At 46.1% G+C, this 23,047-nt stretch overlaps 2 protein-coding genes across 2 annotated transcripts; both read left to right on the plus strand.

Annotated features, from left to right (window-relative positions):
* Positions 1 to 1,021: 1,021 nt before the first annotated feature.
* On the plus strand, positions 1,022 to 9,913 carry LOC142931007 (uncharacterized). The gene is made up of 4 exons (XM_076074242.1): positions 1,022 to 3,169; positions 6,635 to 6,725; positions 7,778 to 8,076; positions 8,634 to 9,913. Exons 1-4 carry the CDS (start codon positions 3,055 to 3,057, stop codon positions 8,762 to 8,764), a joined length of 636 nt encoding a protein of 211 aa, XP_075930357.1. The 5' UTR covers positions 1,022 to 3,054; the 3' UTR covers positions 8,765 to 9,913.
* Positions 9,914 to 12,695: 2,782 nt separating this feature from the next.
* PRAF2 (PRA1 domain family member 2) lies at positions 12,696 to 20,004 on the plus strand. The gene is made up of 3 exons (XM_032971434.2): positions 12,696 to 12,916; positions 15,530 to 15,747; positions 16,795 to 20,004. Exons 1-3 carry the CDS (start codon positions 12,738 to 12,740, stop codon positions 16,932 to 16,934), a joined length of 537 nt encoding a protein of 178 aa, XP_032827325.1. The 5' UTR covers positions 12,696 to 12,737; the 3' UTR covers positions 16,935 to 20,004.
* The last annotated feature ends 3,043 nt before the right edge of the window (positions 20,005 to 23,047 follow it).

The raw sequence follows: 23,047 nt of genomic DNA on the forward strand, positions 1-23,047 counted from the left end.
GTAATCACTGCAGGTACAACTCAATTTGTAAACCCTGGGGTACTGTAAGTCAGGAATGACATCCTTCACGGATGGGATCAGATCACGAATTTTATGTACTGTATTGAACCGGACCTGGATCTTGTGTTTGTTTAGAATTTTGGAAATATTTTTAGTAACGCCTGCTATATATGGTAGTGTGATGGTTTTGACCGGAGTATCAAGTGGTTGTTTCTGTATGGAGGGAGAAACAGCTTGGCGGATGGTACGGTCAGAGTATCCATTCCTTTTGAGGGCCAGGTGTACATGTTTTAATTCACTGGTCGGGTGGTGTTGGTCCGAAATGCAATGAGCCCTATAGTATAAAGTTTTGATGAGAGAATTATTTTGGGCTGGGTGGTGGTGGGAATCAGGCTTCAAGTAGGAATCTGTGTGGGTGGGTTTCCTGTAGACAGAATGCCCCAATGAGCCATCAGGTCTCCTCTCAAACGTGACTTTACCGAATAGAACCAAAGAGTATGGATCCTTGCAGTCACGAAAGCTTCAAATCTAGAATATATTGGGATTGCTTTGCAATCGCCACCAGGAGATCAATAAAAAAAAATTCCGGGAGATTCCGGACCAATCCGGAATGGTTGGCAACTCGAGTTCCACTATAAACCAACCCGGGTCACGTGGTCTCAACAGTCCGATACCACACTGGTCGCCGCTCTCAGGGCAAAACAATTCCCGGCTCCCAACACACAGAAACGCAAGGAGATGCACGTGAAATTAAACAACAATATAGACGAAATGACAAGTGACATATTATATGCGAAATTAAATACAAGCGAGGTAAATAGAATTTGATTTGGAGCTTTCGTGACTGCAGGAATTACTCTTTGGTTCTTTCGGTAAAGTCACGTAGAAAGAAAATAAATTAAATAATAAAATTTAATATTATTTAATATTTATTAAATATAAAATTACGTGTATTTAAAATTAACTTAATATTAAAGAATATTATTGAATGTATTTCAAAATTAAATATTTATTTAATATTGACTTTATATTAAATTAATATTCTTTAATTTATTTTCTTTCTGCGTGACTTTACCCGCTCTCAACTGCCGAATGGACGCGCCCACTCGCCTGGCTCCGCCCACCGTCAATACTACGTCACATGTTGTCACAGACCTGTAGTGACGTCACACACTTCGAGGGCGTGTAGTGAGGTCGACGCTCCACGTTCAAGCTCCTGACAACAATTCTAGATTTGAAGCTTTCGTGACTGCAAGGATCCATACTCTTTGGTTCTATTTGCTAAAGTCACGTAGGTGTTATTTTATTTTTTACCTCCTGACAATAACGCTAAGTTCTAGCTCCAGGATATTCACTGAGCTCCACTTACTACAGCTGCTTCGTCATGGAGTTCAAGTTCTTCAAACTGCTCCTGCCGCTACTGCTGCTGCTTCTTGCGGGGTTCCAGCCTTCTGCAGCAAAGCCCGTGATGTCCAAAAACAGCATCAGTGCGCCCGAGGGTAAGAGATCCAGGAATTTTGATTTAAAGCTTTCATGACTGCAGTAATTCATATTCTTAGCTCCTTCGGTAAAGTCACGTTGAAGGGAAACAATAAAATAATAAAATATATAAAACAATAAAAATTATCACGACGTTTCGACCATAACACAAACGGTCGTCATCAGGTGTGTTATGGTCGAAACGTCGTGAGAATTTTTATTGTTTTATATATATTTTATTATTTTATTGTTTCCCTTCAATGTGACTTAACCGAAAGAGCTAAGAATATGAGATCCAGGAATGTTAAATGGGGATCCATAGGAATTCCATCAGGAATTCCACTGGGCTCCACTAGGGCTTTGCACGTGCGCTGGTGATATTAGTGGCATTGTTGGTGGATCTGGGCAGCAGTGGTTCAGTGGTTAGCGCGCTGCGATACGAACCCAGCAAGCCAAGTTTGATTTCCACTCACGGCCAACACCAGTGATGATTATCCGAACCGTCCGTGGTCCTCCCCGAAGTCGACTCAACCTCACATGTGGACTGTACCTGGTGTGGTGTGAAAACATTGTCGCTGGGGAGACAAGGGTGGTCGGGCATGGTGCTGACCACCCACCCCCTCGTGTACCGTGTTGGCCTTCATAGTTGCTTGCTTACAGCACTTGCCTCAACAATTTGTTAAGGCTATATGAGGGGTCTTTGTTTTTTCTTTGTTGGTGTGTATTGTGATGCAGGAGATGGTGTTGATGGCAATGCTATATGGTTGCCTTGTAGTCCTCGTGATTTGCTTGTGGCGATTGGGATGGTGTCCATGCCGTGGTGGTTGTTTCAATGATGGGTTTTGTTGGTAGTAGTGGTTGTGATGCGATAGTAGCAATGTTGATGCTGGTAAATACGGACGTAAATTGAGGTGCTTCAAATTGGTAAAACAAAAGCCTGTTTGACAAAGTTTCCAAGTCACATGTGCATCTCCTGAACCTACAAATTATAAGAATCAGAATATTTATGTATACTGGATGAATGTTTTTCACAGATCTCCAGTTTGGGGGAGGTTAGAAGGTTACACCAACAAACAATACAAAAACACGATAGGAGTGTAGAGTAGAGGATAGATAACATTCACTTCTAAATATATACAAATAGAACATTTTTTTGTTATTTGACCTTGGCAAACAGCACGTGTAACCCCGTGGTTATTTTAGAACCTCATGCTTTTATTCACCAACCAAATGTCGCCAGTCTACAAGACATTCTACCTATGCCAATGTTACATTGCCCGCATATGGAATATTCTGAAACTCTCATCCATGCCTTCATTACTTCTCTGTTGGACTACATTTCAAATCGCTCTCCTACGGTTTCCCTGCTTGGCTCATTTCAAGGTTAAAAACGGTCCAGAATTCTGCTGCGAGGCTCTTCGGCCGTACTCCGAGAGCCTTTTGAGTTCAGAGGCTTCGGTGGAATCAATGCCAGTGAAAGGTTTGGTGTCATACACATAGGGATAGGTATGTGATGATTTCAGCCACCGTGACACGTTGATTCTGGTGGTCGGTCGTTCAGGAGTGGAGCCGGCGATGGGAATGTCCGGCTGGATCCAGCGGATGCGCGGCGCGAAAACAACGACAACTCCCCCTCCGACCAGCACGACTGCCATCTCTCAAGCACCCGACATGGCCCACAAATCTTCAGGTAATAATCTTATGAATATTATCCCTTTAGCCATAACTCCAAGCCCTGTGTAATGCTAAACATAGTTCTAACTGTAAACGATAACGTTGTCACTAACGATTAAAAAAGAATAGGCTTCACCCTTTTCCTGCAATAATATAGGCAGTTTTGATTTAAAGCTTTCGTGACTGCAGGGATTCATATTCTTGGTTCTTTCGGTAAAGTCACGTAGAAGGGAAACAATGCAAATAATAAAAAATATAAAACAATTTGAAATTTTATTGTTTTATTTTTTTATTTTTTATTGTTTCCCTTCTACGTGACTTTTACCGAAAGAACCAAGAATATAATATAGGAAGTGTTAAGATTTTCCAACACCAAACACACACCTATTGCAAGGCATCAAGTCTGCATTAACCACACATGCTTGTGGTAAAACATGCCAACGAACATGCTTCGATAATGAATGCATTATCCTTGAAACTAATTGGCCTACACCAGAGACAGCCTGCTTCATGGCCTTGTCTCACCACGTGCTAGACCGGAGAATGCCGAAAGGAGGACAACACAAAAGGAATGCAAATATTAAAGCTTTAATAACTGAGGTTGAGCGTACCCTCTGGTTCTTTCGTTAAAGTCACGTAGGTGAAAAAAATAAATAAATACATTAAATCACGACGTTTCGGAAGCAACACAAGCTTCCGTCATCAGGTGGGACAACCACAGCAAGAAACAAATTGCTGTAGTGGGCAAAGAGAGCTACTTGTGACAAGCGATTTTATAAGGTAAGAGGGGGGGGGGAGCCAGGGAGGAGAGATGCAGGAGACGGGGGGGTGGAGTGTGGGGGGGGGGTAGAGCTACGAAAACTGGGCTGCAGAGCCGAAGCAATTAGGATATTACCATGTTAATAACATCCTTCTAGTGCAGTGGTTCTTAACCTGGGTTCGATCGAACCCCAGGGGTTCGGTGAGTCGATCTCAGGGGTTCGGCAGAGCCCCCGCCACGGAGGTCCGGACACACTTGAATTATTGTGTAAATTTGTGATGACACACACGGCCCGCTTGGCCATCACTGGCTGCAGATGATCATGCTACACTGCTTGGCCAATCAGCGCTGCGGGGAATTTAGTGCGTACTCAATAGTCAACGTGTGACTGTTGTTGTCGTACGTCGTGTGATTTCTTTAATATTTTATCCATACTAACTATGTCGGGCAAAAGAAGAAAGTGGTCGGACGAATATGTACAACATGGATTCTCATGTATCACGGAACGTGATGGGAGTGAGCGTCCTATCTGCATGATTTGCAACGCCAAGTTGAGCAACTCTAGTCTTGCACCAGCAAAACTAAAGGAACACTTCTTGAAGCTGCATGGAGACGGGGAATACAAGAACACAACACTTGCTGAATTCAGGGTGAAGAGAGCCAGATTCGATGAAAGGGCCACTCTGTCTGCTCTTAGATTTGTACCTGTTAACAAACCGATCCTGACAGCATCGTACGAAGTTGCTTACCTGATCGCAAAGCAGGGCAAGCCACACACCATTGGTGAAACACTTGTGAAACCAGCTGCATTAAAGATGGCGAATCTGATACTCGGAACAGCGGCCGAAGGTAAATTATCCCAAATTCCCCTTTCAAATGACACTGTCAGTGACAGAATAGAAGACATGAGTAAAGACATCTTGGCTCAAGTAGTCGCGGATCTGATTTCAAGCCCGGCAAAATTCAGCCTTCAACTCGACGAAACCACAGACGTTTCTGATCTAAGCCAGCTTGCTGTTTTTGTACGCTATGTGAGAGACGACATGATAAAAGAAGAGTTTTTATTTTGTAAGCCTCTTACAACAACAACGAAGGCAGCCGATGTGAAGAAGCTTGTGGATGACTTCTTCAGAGACAACAATCTTTCATGGGATATGGTTTCTGCAGTTTGTACGGACGGAGCTCCAGTCATGCTGGGAAGAAAGTCTGGTTTTGGTGCGCTAGTAAAGGCCGATGCACCACACATCATTGTGACGCATTGTATTCTGCACAGGCATGCGTTGGCAACAAAAACCTTACCTCCAAAAATGGCAGAAGTATTAAAAACTGTGGTGGAATGTGTGAACTATGTGCGAAAAAGTGCTCTGAGGCACCGCATCTTCAGTGAGCTGTGTAAAGAAATGGGCTCTGAATTTGAGGTACTTCTGCTCCATTCTAATATTCGGTGGTTTTCCCGGGGACAGGTGCTGAATCGTGTTTTTGCCATGCGTGTGGAATTAGCCCTGTTTTTGCAAGAGCACCAACACTGCCATGCAGATTGCTTCAAAAATCCTGAGTTCATTCTCATTTTAGCGTACATGGCTGATATATTCGCAGCTCTCAATCATCTCAATCAGCAGATGCAGGGTGGTGGAGTCAATATCATGGAAGCGGAAGAACACCTGAAGGCTTTTCAAAAAAAGCTACCGTTATGGAAACGACGAACAGAGAACAATAACTTCGCAAACTTCCCGCTTCTGGACGACTGTGCAAGTAAGATCGAAGATGTGTCTGGAATCGGAGATATTTCTGTATCCACGGAACTGAAGCAAACAATTGCCACGCACTTAGATGAGCTTGCAAAGTCTCTCGACGGATATTTTCCTACAAGAGAGTCATATCCAGCATGGGTGAGACAGCCGTTCACGTTTGCTGTTGAAACAGCAGATGTCAATGATGAATTCCTCGACGAAATCATTGAAATTCAGCAGAGCCAGGTTCAACAGCAACTCTTCAGAACAACAACGCTCTCAACGTTTTGGTGTCGACAAATGAACAAGTATCCAGTTATTGCTAAGAAAGCCCTGGATTTTTTTATACCATTTGTTACAACATATCTTTGTGAGCAATCCTTTTCGAGGATGCTGGACATAAAAACGAAGAAAAGGAACAGACTTTGCTGTGAAAATGACATGAGAGTGGCACTTGCCAAGGTGAAGCCACGCATATCTGAACTGATCTCTCAAAGGCAACAGCAGAAGTCACATTGATTTCCAGGTATGTAATTTGTTGTGAGTTTATGCATTGTGTTGGTTTTATTCTTTGAACAAGGTAATGTTCATGCACGGCTCATTTTGTGTACCAGTAAAAAACATATCTATGTCTTGAATTTGAAAAAAATCACATTTTATTTTTCACTAAAGAGGGGTTCGGTGAATGCGCATATGAAACTGGTGGGGTTCGGTACCTCCAACAAGGTTAAGAACCACTGTTCTAGTGGAATGTGCGGTTGACACGGCTGGTGAGACACATTTATTTATTTTTTTCACCTACGTGACTTTACCGAAAGAACCAGAGATTGTGGATACTTGCAGTCACGAAAACTTCAAATCTAGAATGAGGCTGAGCAGTTATATTACTGTCCCTAACCCCATCTTTTTAGGAATATGAGTCACCCCTGTTTGATATTTTGCTGGAGATAACTTAATGAATGTGTTTGCTCTCCCTTGTGTGTGGACGCAGTCTACAAGACGGTTATGTTGTCCGTCCTGAGTTCCATAGGGCTGATCGCCCTGTGTGTTGGTGCAAGGCTTCTATACTGGCGTCACGTGAGGTGAGTGTGATGATGATGAGGGTACAATGCTACGGGGAGCACATATCTCTTAAAATCAACCGCTCTTTGCCATTGGTTCCATGTAAACCGCCTCCCTTCCATGTAAAACACTGCGCATGTTCTTTGTAAAAACATAATTGTAGAATGTTTGGAGTCAAGGGTAAGCCCTTCTTGTTAAAGTGACTTGAAGAAAAAGGAAAAAACAAACAGCTCTCATCTTGTAGCTTCGCAATTAAACAGCGTGTCCTTGGCAGTTTAGCACGCGTTTTATTTGATGGCACGATGAACTTCTGTAAAATCAGTATCAAGTTTTGAAATGAATAATGCATCCAAAATCACATTCTTGCAAGGCTGCATCACACCATGTTAAACAATGGTCCATGGAAACACATCACAGAACTACTGAACTCGCTTCAAGTGACCTCTCATGTACACCACGGGGCAACAATTCCCCATCCGCTTTTACAGAGTAACGTCCACCACGTGACTCTCAGAGCTCGGATTTAACTGAAATCAATGCGCTTCTCAGCTCAGTTTTATAACAGGCAGATACGTGCAGTAATTTTTTTTTTTATCAGCAGTGCCAGTTCGCACAAAACATATCTCGGCACCAACCAGCCACCATCAAGCAGTGATGAATAACTAATTAAAGAAGCTTCAAATGCATGTGAAGCTTTGTGAGACAATGTCTAGGTGTGTGTGTAGTAGGAGCTAGGACAGGGGTAGGCAACCTTTGACTCCAGAGTAGCGTGCGGCTCTTCAAGAGGTTGCTTCGCACCGATTTATTTATTTATTAAGGAATATCTCGTATTCACCGCAGTGCATTACGGCTGTTGAAATATTGAGGGTTTTTGTTTCTTACACCGAATTTGAAACAAATGGTCCTTGTTATTTCGTTCGTCAACCCCTGACGTAGGAAGACAAGAGCACTGTGCATGAGTCTCGGAACTCATGATGAACACTGCACAAGCCACGTGCACTGCATCCTCGCAAGGCAACCTTTCATGTCTAAACTATTTTCTTCCGCTTCTCTTTTGCACTCTCTGTGGCAGCCTTCCAGCACAGGCTGCAGATGACGGTGGCGAGGCCAATGTCACGAACAGTGATGAAGAAGACGCGCCACCGTCACTCTGGAGCGATATCTCACGAGCCCTCACGGCAATTCGCTACTACATAATGCCACAGCCAAGGGCCGTGGATGAAGAAGACGTTGCACCAAGCGGGTGGTTTATGGAGATCCTCACTACCTTGGTGCAAAGCTTGAAGCCTGAGCCAGGGACCAGCGGCGGCACAGATAGCGATGGTGATGACCGCAATAAGACGCACCATAAGCAGAAGAAAGTGAAGTCAGGTGAGAGAAGTGTGTGTCCGTGTGCATCTACCAGTCGTCTCGCACCTCCGATTAGCACGGTTGGCTATGTATGGTACAAAGAAGTTCAACATAGGTACATCTCAGACAATCCACGACACCTGGATCTGTTCCATGACCTCCTGCCAGCGAGGCTTCGGCATTTCACTTGGCGTCAAAGTGCACGTAGCATGGCACCACGTGCCGCGGTGACTTCACCGCCACTCGGTTGGAAACGGGAGTTGTGTTTTACATGTTGCCTTCATGATGGTACACCACTCGTAAACATTAGCAGAACATTGAATTGCAATAGTCATGCAATTCTACATTACTAATCTGGCCAGAGTTGAAAACGCTCGATTTTTTTCTTTCATGAACAAATCCTTTGTCAGTAGATGTGACAACAGTCGTAAGACTGGGCCAGAGCCTGCAGCTCTAACTTCACCGATATAATTTGACGTAAAGCAGATCGGTCCATTGATGCTTTTCTGATAACTGATTCATTCCAATTACTCACCATTGTTAAGTTGTTTCCCTTAACGCGATCTGTCTCCTTGCAGGCAAAAGGAAAGAAAAGTTCAAGAAATTCCTGGCGAATAAGAGGACGCAAGCGAAGAAACTGCACAGCAAATTCAAGGCGACTTTCAAGAAGAAAATGCCAAAATTTAGATTTAGGAGGAAGCGTAAATAGTCGTGGACAGCAACTCCCTTCCCCGACAAACCCCTCCCCCGCTCCTACTCTTCACCCCGAACATTTATGAATTCACATGATCACATCTCTCGTCATATCGCATTCCCTGCTCCCATCTTCAACCCTTCACAAAATTTAATGATCCCTCGTTTAGCCAAAACAGATTGTTGGGGGCAAGGCCGGCATAGTGGTCACGCCCGGCTGCCTTTGTTTCCCGAGTGACGATCTTTTTGCATTCACCATGTCCTCATTTGAGTTTGAGTCAACCCACAGGAGACCCAGGACTGTTGGCCGTGAGCGGTACTGGAATTCCTTGTGGTCAGAATGCAAAAAAAAAACATACTCTGATAATGTATGCATTGTCTTGAAGACAATGCATACATTATCAGAGTGTGTTTTTTTGTATGGCCTTAACAGACTTCTTATCGGGCAAGTGCTGTTAGCGCCGTTCCCCGACCACCTCTCCTGCCTGTCCCGCGCCCACTGGACGTTTCTACTTGGTGGCCTGGCTGCCGGCGGTTGCCCACCGGGCATCGCCGGCACCGTGCGACTTCCGCGCCATCCCGCGAGACCGGTGGGCCGCTCCGTCGCCCGCGTCTGGTGGCTCCTGTTCCGGGCCACATGGCTGCCGAGGCATCGGCAGCCGCAGGACAATCGGGGCTTTGTGCGGTCACAAGGGTGGGAGGTCGAGCTCCTGCCGGGGGAGTCTTCACCATATCAGCATGCCGGGCACGGAGGGAAGCTTCGCGTCCGTGGCAAGCAAGCCGGGCCGAGGCTGCGGGTTCTTGTCGTGGGCCCGGCCAGGACTCCACCGCTGCACTGCATGGACATTGTGGACATCGTCGGTGGTGCGGGGGACTCCATCGCCGTGGCCCCCTCTTCCCTCCTGGCTCCAGCCCCTCGCCCCGCCCCCCTTTGTCTTTCCAATGCAATGCTGGCTGACTACCTTTCAATGTATTTTTTCAAATTATTGTTATGCTAGGTACAATTTTATAATTGCTGTACAGCGCCTGGTTAAAGGCACTATATAAATATCATTAAGATAAGATACACACTTGCACAAATTCTGATGTACATGTAACATACCACGGAGAGATGGAATCACAGTTGTAAAACTAATAAAAAAAAACAAATTTTATTTGAAATGTATTTACAAAGTCTCGGTGCTTCTGTTGACCAATGCAATATTCACACGTACATATATGATTCTGCAGCTTCACACGTGGTCACTCCTGCGAATGATCTGTTTAATTCCCAGCCAGGTCCGTCAACCCAGGCTTGGCTCAGAGCTCACATCCTCTTTCTCACTCGAGCCTACAATTCTCACATTTATAGTCGCTGAATCAGAATGTTTATTTCAGTCTGCTTTGAAAACCCATCGCTCTAAAGTGGCCTTCCCTCTTTAGTTTGGTCAGTTGCCCTGTTTCTGCTTTTGTTTACTGCTTGTAGTGCATTGCGCATTGGGATCCTAGGATGGAATGCGCATGATAAATTTGAATTATTATTTAGATTGGAGGAATCTGATGAGATACGAAGTTCTTTTTCACAGATGTCCAGTAGGGGCGGGTCAGTGCCCTGGTTTCAATACTGGTAATAGAAAAGAGCACTTGAGTTTGTACTTCCTACCCTGGGGCCACTTCGCCTCACCCCTGGTTTCTGAGTCATCGAGTGGCCCATCACTACGACGCTGAATTTACACCAAGTGTTCTGATGCTCAATGTTGGCCCCACTCAAGCTATTGGGGGCTAACAATCCACCACCCTGGATACTCCATTCACAATAGTAATTTGGGGTTGTCAATACAAGAATAAATTATTTGTTAAATATTGCCTTGAATGATTTGTGCTGCTCGTAGCTGCAAGTCTAATACCCGCACGACTTGTTTCCACGCGTCAGCAATATCATCCTCCATGGTCATTCCACTGCTGGATAAAGACCTCCCTAAGCCATATTAATATTTCACGATCCCCACCGGAGGGCCACTATAGTGACGCTGGACCGTACGCTAACATTCCATGACAACCTCAAAAAGGTAGCCTCCAAGACCAAAACAAGGGTCGTCCTGGTCTAGAAACTGCCAAGCACACGCTGGGCAGCATCAGCACCAGTGCTACGGACTATCAGCGATAGCCCTTGTGTGCTCTGTTGCCGAATACTGTTCACCAGTATGGACCAGAAGTAGTCACCACTCGACTTGTTCATGTCCAACTGAACACTGCAATGTGGTGGATCGGCCCGTGCTGTTCCACATCTCTCCCCCACCCATTCACCGCAACACTGCAAGCCTCTGGGACGTGCTGCGAATCGAGGACAACAGTCGCCCCTTCCCATTCACCAGGACCTCAACAAGGTCCCTCGTAATCATTTGAAGTCAGGTAAAGCCCCTTTGGACCCATGCGCTTCGCCTTAAACAATGCGAATTCAAACCCGATGGAGCTTGGGAAGCTGAATGGAGTTCAAAATAACTCAAAAGCATTGTGTGAATGACTCAATGCAGAAGATCCCTGGGTGTAATCTTCCACGAAGCTCATGGTCCACCATAAAACGCATCCACTGGGCGAACCATGGCGGATGCTGGATTATATTTTTTCCGCCTGAGGACGACCGCTTGTGTTGCGATCGAAACGTCGTGATTTATTTTATTTTATACCTACGTGACTTTACCGAATGAACCAAACAGTATAATGCAAGTACTTCAGGCACCGCTGATGGGTTTTTATTTGGCACAATGTACACGAGGATTTGGGTTTTTTGTGTGTGCGGGCAGCGGTGGCGCAGCTGTTAGCGCCACGAACCCGACGACCCGAGTTCGATTCCCGCTCACGGCCACCAACAACCACCACCAGTGACGAGCATCTGCACCGGTCCTGAGCCTCCACTCCTCGGTCGACGCAGCCTCAAACGAGCACCTGGCGCTGCGTGTAAACATCGCCACCGGGGGAGACAAAGGCGGCCGGGCGTGGTGCTGGCACACCCAAGGGGCCGTCCATAAATGACGTCACGCACCTGGGGGGTGGGGGGAGGAAACTTGATTTGAAGCTTTCGGTAAAGTCACGTGGAATGAGAATAAAATAATAAAATAAAATAACACAATAAAATTATCACGACGTTTCGGCCACAACACAAGTGGCCTTCATCAGGTGAAGGGACGAGACTGTCTCGCTCCAGCGCTGTCCTCGAGACAGTCTCGTCCCTTCACCTGATGAAGGCCACTTGTGTTGCGGCCGAAACGTCGTGAGAATTTTATTGTGTTATTTTATTTTATTCTCATTCTACGTGACTTTACCGAAATAACCAAAGAAGATGAATCCTTGCAGTCACGAAAGCTTTAAATCGAAATTTGATTTGAAGCTTTCGTGACTGCAGGAATTTCTCGTTCGTCCTTTCGGTAAAGTCACGTAGACATAAAATTAAATAAATGATAGAATAACGACGTTTCGATTGCAACACAAGCAACCGTCATCAGGTGTGAATGAATGCAAGCTTGGAGAGAGAGAGACAGAGAGAGAGAGACACAGAGAGAGACACAGAGAGAGACACAGAGAGAGACATACAGAAAGAGACACAGAGAGAGAGAGAGACAGAGAGAGAGACACACAGAGAGAGAGTCACACAGAGAGAGACACAGAGCGAGACACAGAGAGAGAGAGAGACAGAGAGAGACACACACAGAGAGAGAGAGACACACACAGAGAGACACACAGAGATAGAGACACAGAGAGAGACACAGAGAGAGACGCACAGAGAGAGACAGAGAGAGAGACACACACAGAGAGACACACACAGAGATAGAGACACAGAGAGAGAGAGACACAGAGAGAGACAGAGAGAGAGACATAGCTGCTGCTAGCGAACAGCACTTGCCCCGACACTCTATGTGAGGCTACACCGGGGGGAAGGGCATCTTTGTCTTTTCTTTTGTGGAACCGCAAGAACCGCGAGCTCACGTGACCACAACTCCTCCTCACCCATCATGGCGGACGTGCGCTTCCCGCCGCTCCGAGCCGCGGACGATTTCGTTCTCGGCGTGGCGCGGTTCGGGGCGCCGGACATGAGCGACCCGGCGAGGTGGAACAACAGGATCATCAACAACCTGCTGTACTACCAGAGCAACTACGCCGCCTCCATCGTGGCCGTCATGCTGCTCGTCGGGTTAGTCCGGCGCGGCCTAGGCCCGCCGTTTACGGGAGTGGCGCAGCCTCGGTCTTGCCTGGAGGGGTGGCGCCGCCGTGGATGAGGCGGGCCGCGACCCGCCACCCGAGTCCCGGGGATCGACGTTGTTTAACGATGGCAAATAACGGTTGTTAAAGAATTACGGGAGAGTTTGATTTTGTCAAGGTTTTTATTTTTTTTATTTTGCTCTCGATAAAGTATTGTACGGTGAACTTGCGTGAGTTTATTATTAACGGCTGCGGCGTGAGTGAATCGATGGGTGTGGCTGACGTGACGCGGTCAGATTTGCGATAACGCCAATAGCCATTCACCCTCAAATTTACACATTGTTAATTGTTGAATGCCTACGTGCTGAAAAGTATCTAAGCTGCATTCACGTCGGCTTGTTTTCTCGAGTACGACACGGCATTTTACACGCGAGTGTGCGTTGAACAATACGTTGAGTAATCACTACTTTTAAGAATGTCTTGCAGAGTTGAGATCCTGTCGATCTCATGTCCGATAGACCACTGCCTCAGAGGGCCCTATGATTCGAAACCAGCTGCCAAGTCTGGTTTTGAAGAGACCCCCCCCGGTAACAATGGGAAGTAAATCAGTCCTCTTGCGTAATAATCCCATGAGATACCGATCCATCCGTTTATTTGTATAAAATATCCCAATGTAGACCAATGTGATTGTTAAGTCTGTATATATTTCTTCAGAGACCGCGTCTGTAAATTCGTCATTGCATAAAGGTCTCATCAGAGACTGGTCTGTCTCCGAGTTGGGTTGTCTAAAAGTCTCACCAGACAGAGCATTCTGCCTAATTGTTTTATGAAGACCTTCCCCTAAATGTAGGAACAATAGGAAACAAAAGACCCTTTTATTTTTAAATGCCGCTATTTTACAGTTTGAGAGGCAATAACGTGACAAGTTGTACAGTAACTCAGACATTAAGGAGTTCTGCAAGCACTTAATCTCAATGATGTATTGAATGTTGAAGCGGCATGAGTTCAATGAGATGCTGTCGCTCCAAATCAAATTCACCGACCTTGATTTAATCAGATGAGCGCACATGGAGATCCATTTTCTTTTTTTGCAAGAGCGACATTCTTTTATGGAACAAAATAAAGCATCAGGCAATACACCTTCACCAGAGAACGCCAAAAGGCGCCTTTTGGCGTCCTCTGGTCTAACACCGTTTGAGACGAGGCTCAAAAGAAAGCTGTCTCTGACGTGGACCAGTCAGTTTCAAGGACAATGTATATATTCTTCTTTGGTTCTTTCGGTAAAGTCACGTAGAATGAGAATAAAATAATAAATTGATAAAATAAAATAACACAATAATATTCTCACGACGTTTCGGCCACAACACAAGCGGCCTTCATCGAAAAAAATCGAAATGTATATATTATCAGTGTTTTTTTGTTTGCATTCTGACCACAAGTATTGTGGTTAATGTAGACATGATTCCTTGTCAAAGGTTTCAGTTTGGCGTTTTAACATCTTAACACCTGTTTTGTTGCCAGAAAAAAGGGGAAAACATTCTCAATGATTGTTTTGCTTTATCTAAAATATATATTTCATTTATTGGCTATATATAGATACTGTATGCGTTTAGCAATTTAGTCGAGAATGATGTAGACATGGGATTTCGGATACTATATATGATATGGCCTACTTATACAGAATTTTACATGTTCCTTTGCAACAAGCGTGATGTAATTTATCAGTGCAGATATTACAGAGGAGCTCCGGTAATTGAATTATCGATCCTTTGGAATTGTGTCCATTAGGGAGGATGTAGACGATTAGGTGGATTTTTTAAAACAATTATTCACTCTTTACCTTGTTTCTTATTATAATGCTCGTGATACGTACCCTAAATGTATTCAATGTAAATACATTCCTTAAACATTGACCATAATCTGTATGTGCCAACAAAAAGTATTGGAATGTGTAAGGAGGCCATGTATAATATTTTTAATGCTTTATTTGGTTATCTGTTTTGAGTGTACATATACGAGTCTGTGCGTATTTTTAGCACTGCCCATTAACAGCTGCTCTAATCCAAATCCTTGTAGAATTGAACAATTTAGACGAACAGTTGGCAGGCGGGTGGAATGCTCTCAGTTGAGCCAGTGTGTTAATCATAGCTCGTTTTTTTTTTAATTATCCGGACAGGTGGTGCTGTGGTCATAGCGTTTTACTCGGAATCAGAGAGTCACGAGTTCAACTGCTGGTTGGAGGATCAACTCAGCCTTTAATTCATCTCGAGACAATAAAATGAGTACTATTATGTAGCTTGTCAACATTTATTCTTTCGGGAAAGATTGCCCCCCCTCTGCCGCCTACAGAATTATGGAATTTTCACTTCCTTCTCTGCGCCACCAGCAGAGATGACCGGCATCCCCCCTCTCGAGTGCCCTCAAAGTAAAAGCCCTTCTACCAGTAGCGCTGTGAGCAATTACAGTGTTGCACCTTTACCATATTTTAAATACAAAGAACACTGACAATCGCCTCTGGACGAACACAGTTCAATCGGCCCTCTGCTTTGGATGAATAAATACAATACCAGCTCTGTGTTTTGTTTTTCCTGCCGGACACCTGCAGGTACATGCGTCCCCTAGAGATGATGATCGGTGGGGCGGTGGTGGCCATCGTCTTCCTGGCCTTTGTCCTGGCCTCGGAGAACCGCACCACCGTGCGCCGCTTCAAGCGCAACCGGCCGGGCTTGGCAGTGTGCGCGGTGCTCGTGGCCAGCGCCATGCTGCTGCACCTGCTCGGGGGAATCCTGGTCTTTGTCTTCGGCATCACCTTCCCGCTACTCTGTGAGCACCATAACTCGCATAGCGAAAGAACGGCGCTAATCGATCCCCGCAAAGTAGTCGGGTTTATTGATGAACCAACGCTCGCCGACTCACTCGGCCAGTCACTCTCTCTCTCCTCACTTGTCTCATGAATTTCATTAATTGATTCCTTCACCCATGATGGGGTCTACCAGACTGACTGTTTCGTCTCACCCACACTGTATTCAATCGCCGCACTGCAGAGCACAAAAACCCACTCACCCACTCGCTCGCTCAAACACTCACTGGCTCACGAACCCACACACTCACCACACAGCAGGTCACAGCACTTTTCTCTGCTTTAGAATTCCTCCCCATAACCTATTTTTTCACTAATTTACCGACCTACCTACTGTCTTATCCTTCTGTCTACCAACCTACAGCGCTTACCCACCAACCTAGCTGAAGTGTTTCAGGAGTAACATTTGAGGAAGAGCTACTACTATTTATGTTTTTTGTTTACATTTGTGTCTTGAAGACTGTGTGGTGAGCGCGCTACGAACCCAACGACCCGAGTTCGATCCCCACTCACGGCTACCAACACCAGTGATAATTATCTGAACCAGTACTCGGCCTCCCCTAGGCTTACTCACCTGAAATCATTAGCTGGTGCGATGTGGTGCTGGCCACCCACCCCCTCATGTGCAGTGTTGGCCTTTGTAGGTGCTCGCGAACAGCTCTTGACCCAACAGTCTATTGACACTATACGGGGAATATTTGTACTCATGGCGAAGTGCAAAGTGGTTGGCGCATTGCGCTATGAACTTGGAGACCTGAGTTTGATTCCCAGCTCACATCATTAAGTGATATGGGAACAGGCCCTGGGCTTTCCCTAGGTTGACCCAGCCTTGAATAATTACCTCCGTCCATTGTTAGGGAGACAAGGCATCTGGGTGTGGTGTTGGCCACCACTGTGATAGCAGTACTAGTCCCTACAATCTGTTTAGGGCTGCTTTGGGGGAAGGACTCTGTGAGTGTGCGCGCCTACTACTCGCCCCGTGCTGCTCCGCGTGTACCCTTCCCCCCTAGTGGTGCTCATCCATGCGTCGCTGCGTTTGCGCAACCTCAAGAACAAGCTCAGCAACAAGATGGAGAACATCGGCCTGAAGCGCACGCCCATGGGGCTCTTGCTGGAGGCGCTGGGCCAGGAGTCGGAGGCCGGCTCCTAGGCCTTTTCGGGGCGGTGCAGGCGTGTCGCGGGGACGGGCATCGGCGTGGAAGCGCAGCAGCCGCAGGCAGAGGCAAACCGCCCCCCTCCCACCCACTCACCACCCCCGTACGGATCCTTGCTGCCCCTCCTCCCGAGGGAATCTATGACCCCTCATTCACCAGAGCTCTAGACCATCTCTAAGTGGGCTGGTGGGAATGGACAACTCTAAAACTAATAATGTGTGTAGGGAAAGAGATGTCCAACGTTGCGTCCTGGTTCGCCCATTAAAAACGGTTATTACGTTCTCTTAACGTGTAAGGTGTTCGCAGCCAATATTATTAATAATTAATGGTTTGGGTTTGCGCAAGTGGTGATGTTGCCAAGTTTTTGTCATGAAACCCTCCACCACCCAACACAACTAAATAAATCAAAATGTCATGCATTACAAGCGTGTAACGCGCTCATTATTATTGCTCACCGATAACGGCTACATTTTCTCCAGAATTGTTCAATTAGTACCACGTTGCAGGAAGTCGATGTTCATTGTCCTGTGAATGTGGATATGGCACCACTGGCTAAAATCTGTGAACAGAGATGACCACCGACCATTGCTTCAGCAGAGAGACTTTGGTCTTTTGATTGATTCGGCTTATTGCGTAAACTGGTGCTGGATAGCATCTTGCCACCGAGTTACTGGGTCAATGGTCCAGTTCCCCCTGCTGTCCCAAGTGTTATCATGTGAAACAAAAGCTGTAAGGGACAGACTAAAAACACCTTTAGAAGCCATTTAAAAAGCCAGGCCACTTTGTGAGTGTAACCTCTCCCCCCTATCATAACATTGCCTTCAACTAAAAACGATGAATAACCCTCTCTGTGTAACTATTCCACCCAGGTCGCCATTGAAATGTGTGTTTTGGGACACCCCTTGGTTAAAGATAAGACTATAGATCCAATAATACGTTGTCATGAATAAGAGACCAAATTTCTCTGGGTACTATCGTACAGGGAGTCCCCGATATACGCCGTCTCGATATACGTCGTTTCGCACTCGCAACGCTGGCTTTTTGAGGACCGCAACGTAACGTTTCCCCGCTTTTCCGTCGTCTTTGACTCCGTTCGAGCTGAGTCGAAAACATTGTGCGTGGGGGGGTGCGTAGCGGTCAGTGCTTACGCTGCGCGACGAGCCCGGTGATCCGACATCGATTCCCGCTCACCGACAACACCAGTGACGGTGACGATTATTGTTTTCGATGATAATTTTCGACTTGACGAAGCTGAACTTGGCTTTGTGTGTGTGTGGGGGGGGGGTCGTAGATGTACTGCACAACTCGCGCATGCTCCGCCATCTCAGTCCCACCGTGTTCTCTCGCGTGCGTAGCTCCGAGTGCTCATTGTAATCAGCGCAGACGTTTATCGCAAAATATCGTCGCAACCCTTCTACTCATGCACTCTTCGAGGTCAAGAACATGAATATTGTTAACGTCTTTTTAAACACGATGTTTAAGATTCTGTGCGTTTTTTTTAAAACACAAGTGGTTTTATGTTTTGAGTCATTACTTTAAAAATGTCACGAATACGTTTTGTATTAAAAAAGGGGCAAACTTTTAAAGTGTTACAGGGCTGCTTCGAAACGCTCATAAAAATGGTTTTCAATTTAGTTGTTTGAGAAGTATGAATTCTGTTTGCTGTTTAACGGCTCTTGAACTCAGAATTGGTTCTAAATGTGTACATTGTGTTGTATAGTACAGGTACTGTATAGTACAGGTACTGTATAGTACAGGTACTGTATAGTACAGGTACTGTACAGTACAGGTACTGTACAGTACATGTACAGTACATGTACATTACAGTTCTATACATGTAAAGTACGTATTTTGGTTGCTCGGTATGAAACGCAATATTTCCATAAGTTTACGGTCCCTATCCATTGTTTCTTATGGGAGAAATTGCCCCACTTTGCGTCGCATTGGCAATGTTTACGCTGCTAAGGCCCCTACCCCCCCCCCCCCACCATTAACATGCATTCCTATGGGGGAAGTCCTCCGTTATGCATTGTTTCGTTATAAATCGCAACTTTCCGGTCCCAAACCCAGACGTATATCGGGGACCCTCTGTACCAACTCTGCATTCTTGGTTCAGTAAGCGGGCATGTGTACGGCCAAGCACAGGTCATGTCCAGTTATGCCTGGTGTGCCGTGTTAACTGTATCAACTCTGATTTAAAGCTTTCGTGACTGCAGGGATTCATATTCTTGGTTCTTTCGGTAAAGTCACCACGTAGAAGGGAAACAATAAAAAAATATATAAAACAATAAAATTCTCACGACGTTTCGACTGCAACACAAGTCTTGCTGTGGTTTTCACACCTGATGATGATTGCTTGTGTTGCAGTCGAAACGTCGTGAGAATTTTATTGTTTTATATTTTTTTTATTATTTTGTTTCCCTTCTACGTGACTTTACCGAAAGAACCAAGAATATGTATCAACTCTTTTAGGGCCTTAGGGGCCGTCCATAAATGACGTCACACACCTCTGGGGTGGGGGGGGGGTCAGACATTTGTGACGATGTGTGACGAAGGGGGGGGTGGGGGTTTGAGAAATGACGTCACATCAAAATGCGCAACTTTATATGAATATAGACAACACGTTCTACTTAATTAAATAGACTTTTCAAAAAATGTTTTCTCCTACGACATCAGAGTGCAGCGCCACATTAAATACGCACTACAATGACAATAGTTTAAAGCGATTTGAAGCATGTTTTATATATTTTTTTGGGGGGGGGGGGGCAGAGCTTTGTGACGTCATATTTGAGGGGGGAGGGGTCTGACTTTTTGTGACGTCGTGTGACGAAGGGGGGGGGGGGGGCGTCAAAAATCGTCCAAAATAGCGTGACGTCATTTATGGACGGCCCCTTACAATCGCAGGCGTTTGGTGTCAAGCATAAACGTGCGTGTGAAAACCATGAATCAACTTTCTGTTCAGTCTCTCTTCCCACTTTGTGCATGTATAAATAATATACGACAGCCCGCGTGCGTATTGTATTTATTGACCAATGGCTTGGTTGCATTAAACGCCACAAGTGAGGATTTTCCCGGTACAATTATTTTTGCTGGGGAATTCCTGGGAAATGTGCATGCGAGCGGTTTTATGCATCGAACCGCAAATGTTTTTTTACATTTTTGTTGTTGTAAAGCATTACAATGTTGTGGCTCCGTAATCGGCACGTTGCAACTTAACATTCCTGTTTGGGGGGGTGTTGATATAGCCCATCGCTTTGGGTTGATACAAACAAGTACCACTATGGGGTTTTACAGCGGTTGTGTCGTTAGGTACGTTTAATGGCAGCTGCTGGTTTAGGATGGTCAGGAAAGATGAACGCCTCCCCAGCTTGGGAAAACCGAATCTATATTTACAGATGGTCCAACTCGTGTTCTTTGGTTCTGTCGGTAAAGTCACGTAGGTGAAAAAACAATAAATTAAATCACGACGTTTTGATTGCAACACAAGCAATCATCCCCACCCTCCCCTCCCCACCCAGCCCCTCCCCACCCAGCCCCACCCCTCCCATTTTTGGATGCACGACGGACGGACGGACACAATAATCCCCTGTGGGCTGGTGGTGTAACCAGGAGGTTCCTACCAGTATCGGGGCGTATTTTGTTTGCATGTTCACCACAAGTATGTGTGGTTAGTGCAGATATTATTCCTTGGAAAAAGGTTTCTATTTAGTGTTTGAACATCTTTTAACACATTGTTTTATTTCCAGAAGGGGCGAAAGCTATTCTTATTTTTTCATGCATAAGATTGTAACTCGGGACAAATCAAAGCAAGATAACGTAAACATTACGATTGTTATCGTCACAGCTGATGATAAAAAATTAATCCCCGACTCAGGAATGTATGCATTTAAAACCTAATTTTTCCCGATAGATGGCGCTAGCGCTTGGCGTATTTACTGCGTTGAGGAGGCTGATGTCACGGTGTTTAACAGGGTGGGTTTGTTCTGTACTCGCAGCAGCAGCAAGAGTGGACGACCCGCCTTGTGGATGAGCTCTCTGACAAGGATGTTTATAAGGGGCGGGCATCGAGCTGCGAGCCACATGTGTAACGTGAAAGGAATGCGAGGGAGGAGGGGGAGCGGTAATGTGGAATGTCCAGTTGCCACCAGACACCGGTAGAGGGCACTGCTTGATAATCTTGCCACGGATCATAAATGCACGTCTCCTTCACACGTGGAACATTGTATAATTTCTTTCGCACCGTACGTATACAGCCGTGCTCATCGGATGCGCGGGGGAAGGACAACAAACTGAACACAAAAAGCAGTTCTCACGGAATGAGTTCTCATTCGAGGTGATTGAAAAGTGCCCAGCACCCAGTGGCTTCCGAATATCGGAAGCCACTTTTCCCTTCCGTCTGGAACGCAGATGCGGTGAACACCGTTTTTGTTCGACGGCCAGTCAAAAGCCGCTCCTGCGAGGATGAGCGGAGTTCGCGTGATCGTGTATGCTTCTTGACGAGATCAGCGAGGGTGCCGTGGTGAATTTGTGGCAGGCACTTTGTGTGGAACGAGTTCGACCTGCTAACGTCAACAACAAAGGCACAAGCCACAGTAATGACACTGTGACCAGCAACCCAAAGTATTTACCGTATAGTTACTACAGTATAGTTAGTAAATAACCCACTGTAGTCTGCGCTCTTTCCATTGAGGAGGAGGAACAGCCAACCTAACCGAACTCTCCTGAAGCCCTCTCGCCAGCAGTAGACAACAGACTTCGGTATTTTCGCTCATGAACATTTTGCCATGAGACGCAGCCGTAGGATTGAATAAACGCCGAGAGACGAATTTGGTGATTCTCGTTGCTGCTGCTACCCTCGACAGTGACGCGTGAGCACAAAAAACACCCCACATTTTTTATTGTTCAAACCACCGTGGCCTTGAAAAGAATTTTTGTATTGTATTGCTTGCTTAACCCAAGAAAGCTTCACAGTCTCGTGACTGATTTTCAAGAGGGACCTGGAAGGTTTTAGCAGTTTGGGGAGGGGAGTGGTGGGCGATGGTTGCTACCGTGTGCGATGCCACAATTGAGTCATTTGGCGGTGGTACATTCTTCGTTTTCATTTCAAAGTTGGCCACAATTGGGCCACGGCGCCGGCACACAGCGTGGCCCACTCTTGCGAACGACGTCACGGAGTTATCTCACGTCCGCTGCGAAGCAAGACGGCGCCGCGTATTGTGCTACGGTCAAGTACCACCTGCGGTATGAATCTGTGTATATCATAGGCGACGTTTCGGGCAACGGCCCTTCTCCGTAGCACATTGATTCGTCAATCCATTGCACAGCCTACTTGCTGTGATGTCGTAAACACGGGGCTCGATGAATAAAGAACGGGAAACACCGTGAGTCAAGCAAATACACACACACGTCCGCCCGGCGTATCGTGGAATAGCAAAGACAAAGATGCCCTGTATAGCCTTAACAGACTTTTGGGGCAAGTGCTGTTAGCGAGCACCTCTGAAGGCAGGCACGGCACACGAGGGGGTGGGCGGCTTTCACCTCGCCCGACCGCCTTTGTCTCCCCAGTGCTGACGTAGACACACCGAAGCAGGTACTCATTTGGGGGCGAAGTCGACCGAGTTATTGATCGTGATCGGGAATCCCAACTCGGTTCGCCGGGTGCACGAGAACACCACCGTGCTAACCACTACACGACTTGGCGTTTCTTGGATCGGTAAATGAACAAAGATACAACACGGGCCATGGGAAAGGTGGGAAGTGTTGATTAGGGATGAGATATTCATAGCCGAGTCACTCGACGACAACACGAATGCAGGCGTGCCTCGCTTAACGAGCGCAATAGGTTCCGCGAAAATTTCTCGGTCAGCGAAACTCGTTAAACGATCGTCGTTAACCCACAGGCTCCCACGTCAAAAGCTGAGTAACGTTTTAGCCACCAAAAGGCGAACCAATACTGCTTAGGGGCCATCCATAAATGACGTCACGCACCTGGGGGGGGGGGGGGGGTCAGACATTTGTGACGATGTGTGACGAGGAGGGGGGGGGGGTGAGAAATGTGACGTCACATCAAAATGCGCAACTTTAAATAAATATAGACAACACGTTCTAC

The sequence above is a fragment of the Petromyzon marinus genome, chromosome 46 (assembly GCF_048934315.1).
Source record: "Petromyzon marinus isolate PM22_M1 ecotype Great Lakes invasive population chromosome 46, UKy_Petmar_22M1.pri1.0, whole genome shotgun sequence".
Lineage (NCBI taxonomy): Eukaryota > Metazoa > Chordata > Hyperoartia > Petromyzontiformes > Petromyzontidae > Petromyzon > Petromyzon marinus.

Coding starts and splice junctions, on each gene's coding strand:
- PRAF2 (XM_032971434.2), top strand. CDS start 12,738: ATGGCGGACGTGCGCTTCCCGCCGCTCCGAGCCGCGGACGATTTCGTT. Junction 12,917..15,529: donor GCCGTCATGCTGCTCGTCGG/GTTAGTCCGGCG, acceptor GGACACCTGCAG/GTACATGCGTCCCCTAGAGA. Junction 15,748..16,794: donor CATCACCTTCCCGCTACTCT/GTGAGCACCATA, acceptor CTTCCCCCCTAG/TGGTGCTCATCCATGCGTCG.
- LOC142931007 (XM_076074242.1), top strand. CDS start 3,055: ATGGGAATGTCCGGCTGGATCCAGCGGATGCGCGGCGCGAAAACAACG. Junction 3,170..6,634: donor CATGGCCCACAAATCTTCAG/GTAATAATCTTA, acceptor GTGTGGACGCAG/TCTACAAGACGGTTATGTTG. Junction 8,077..8,633: donor GCAGAAGAAAGTGAAGTCAG/GTGAGAGAAGTG, acceptor GTCTCCTTGCAG/GCAAAAGGAAAGAAAAGTTC.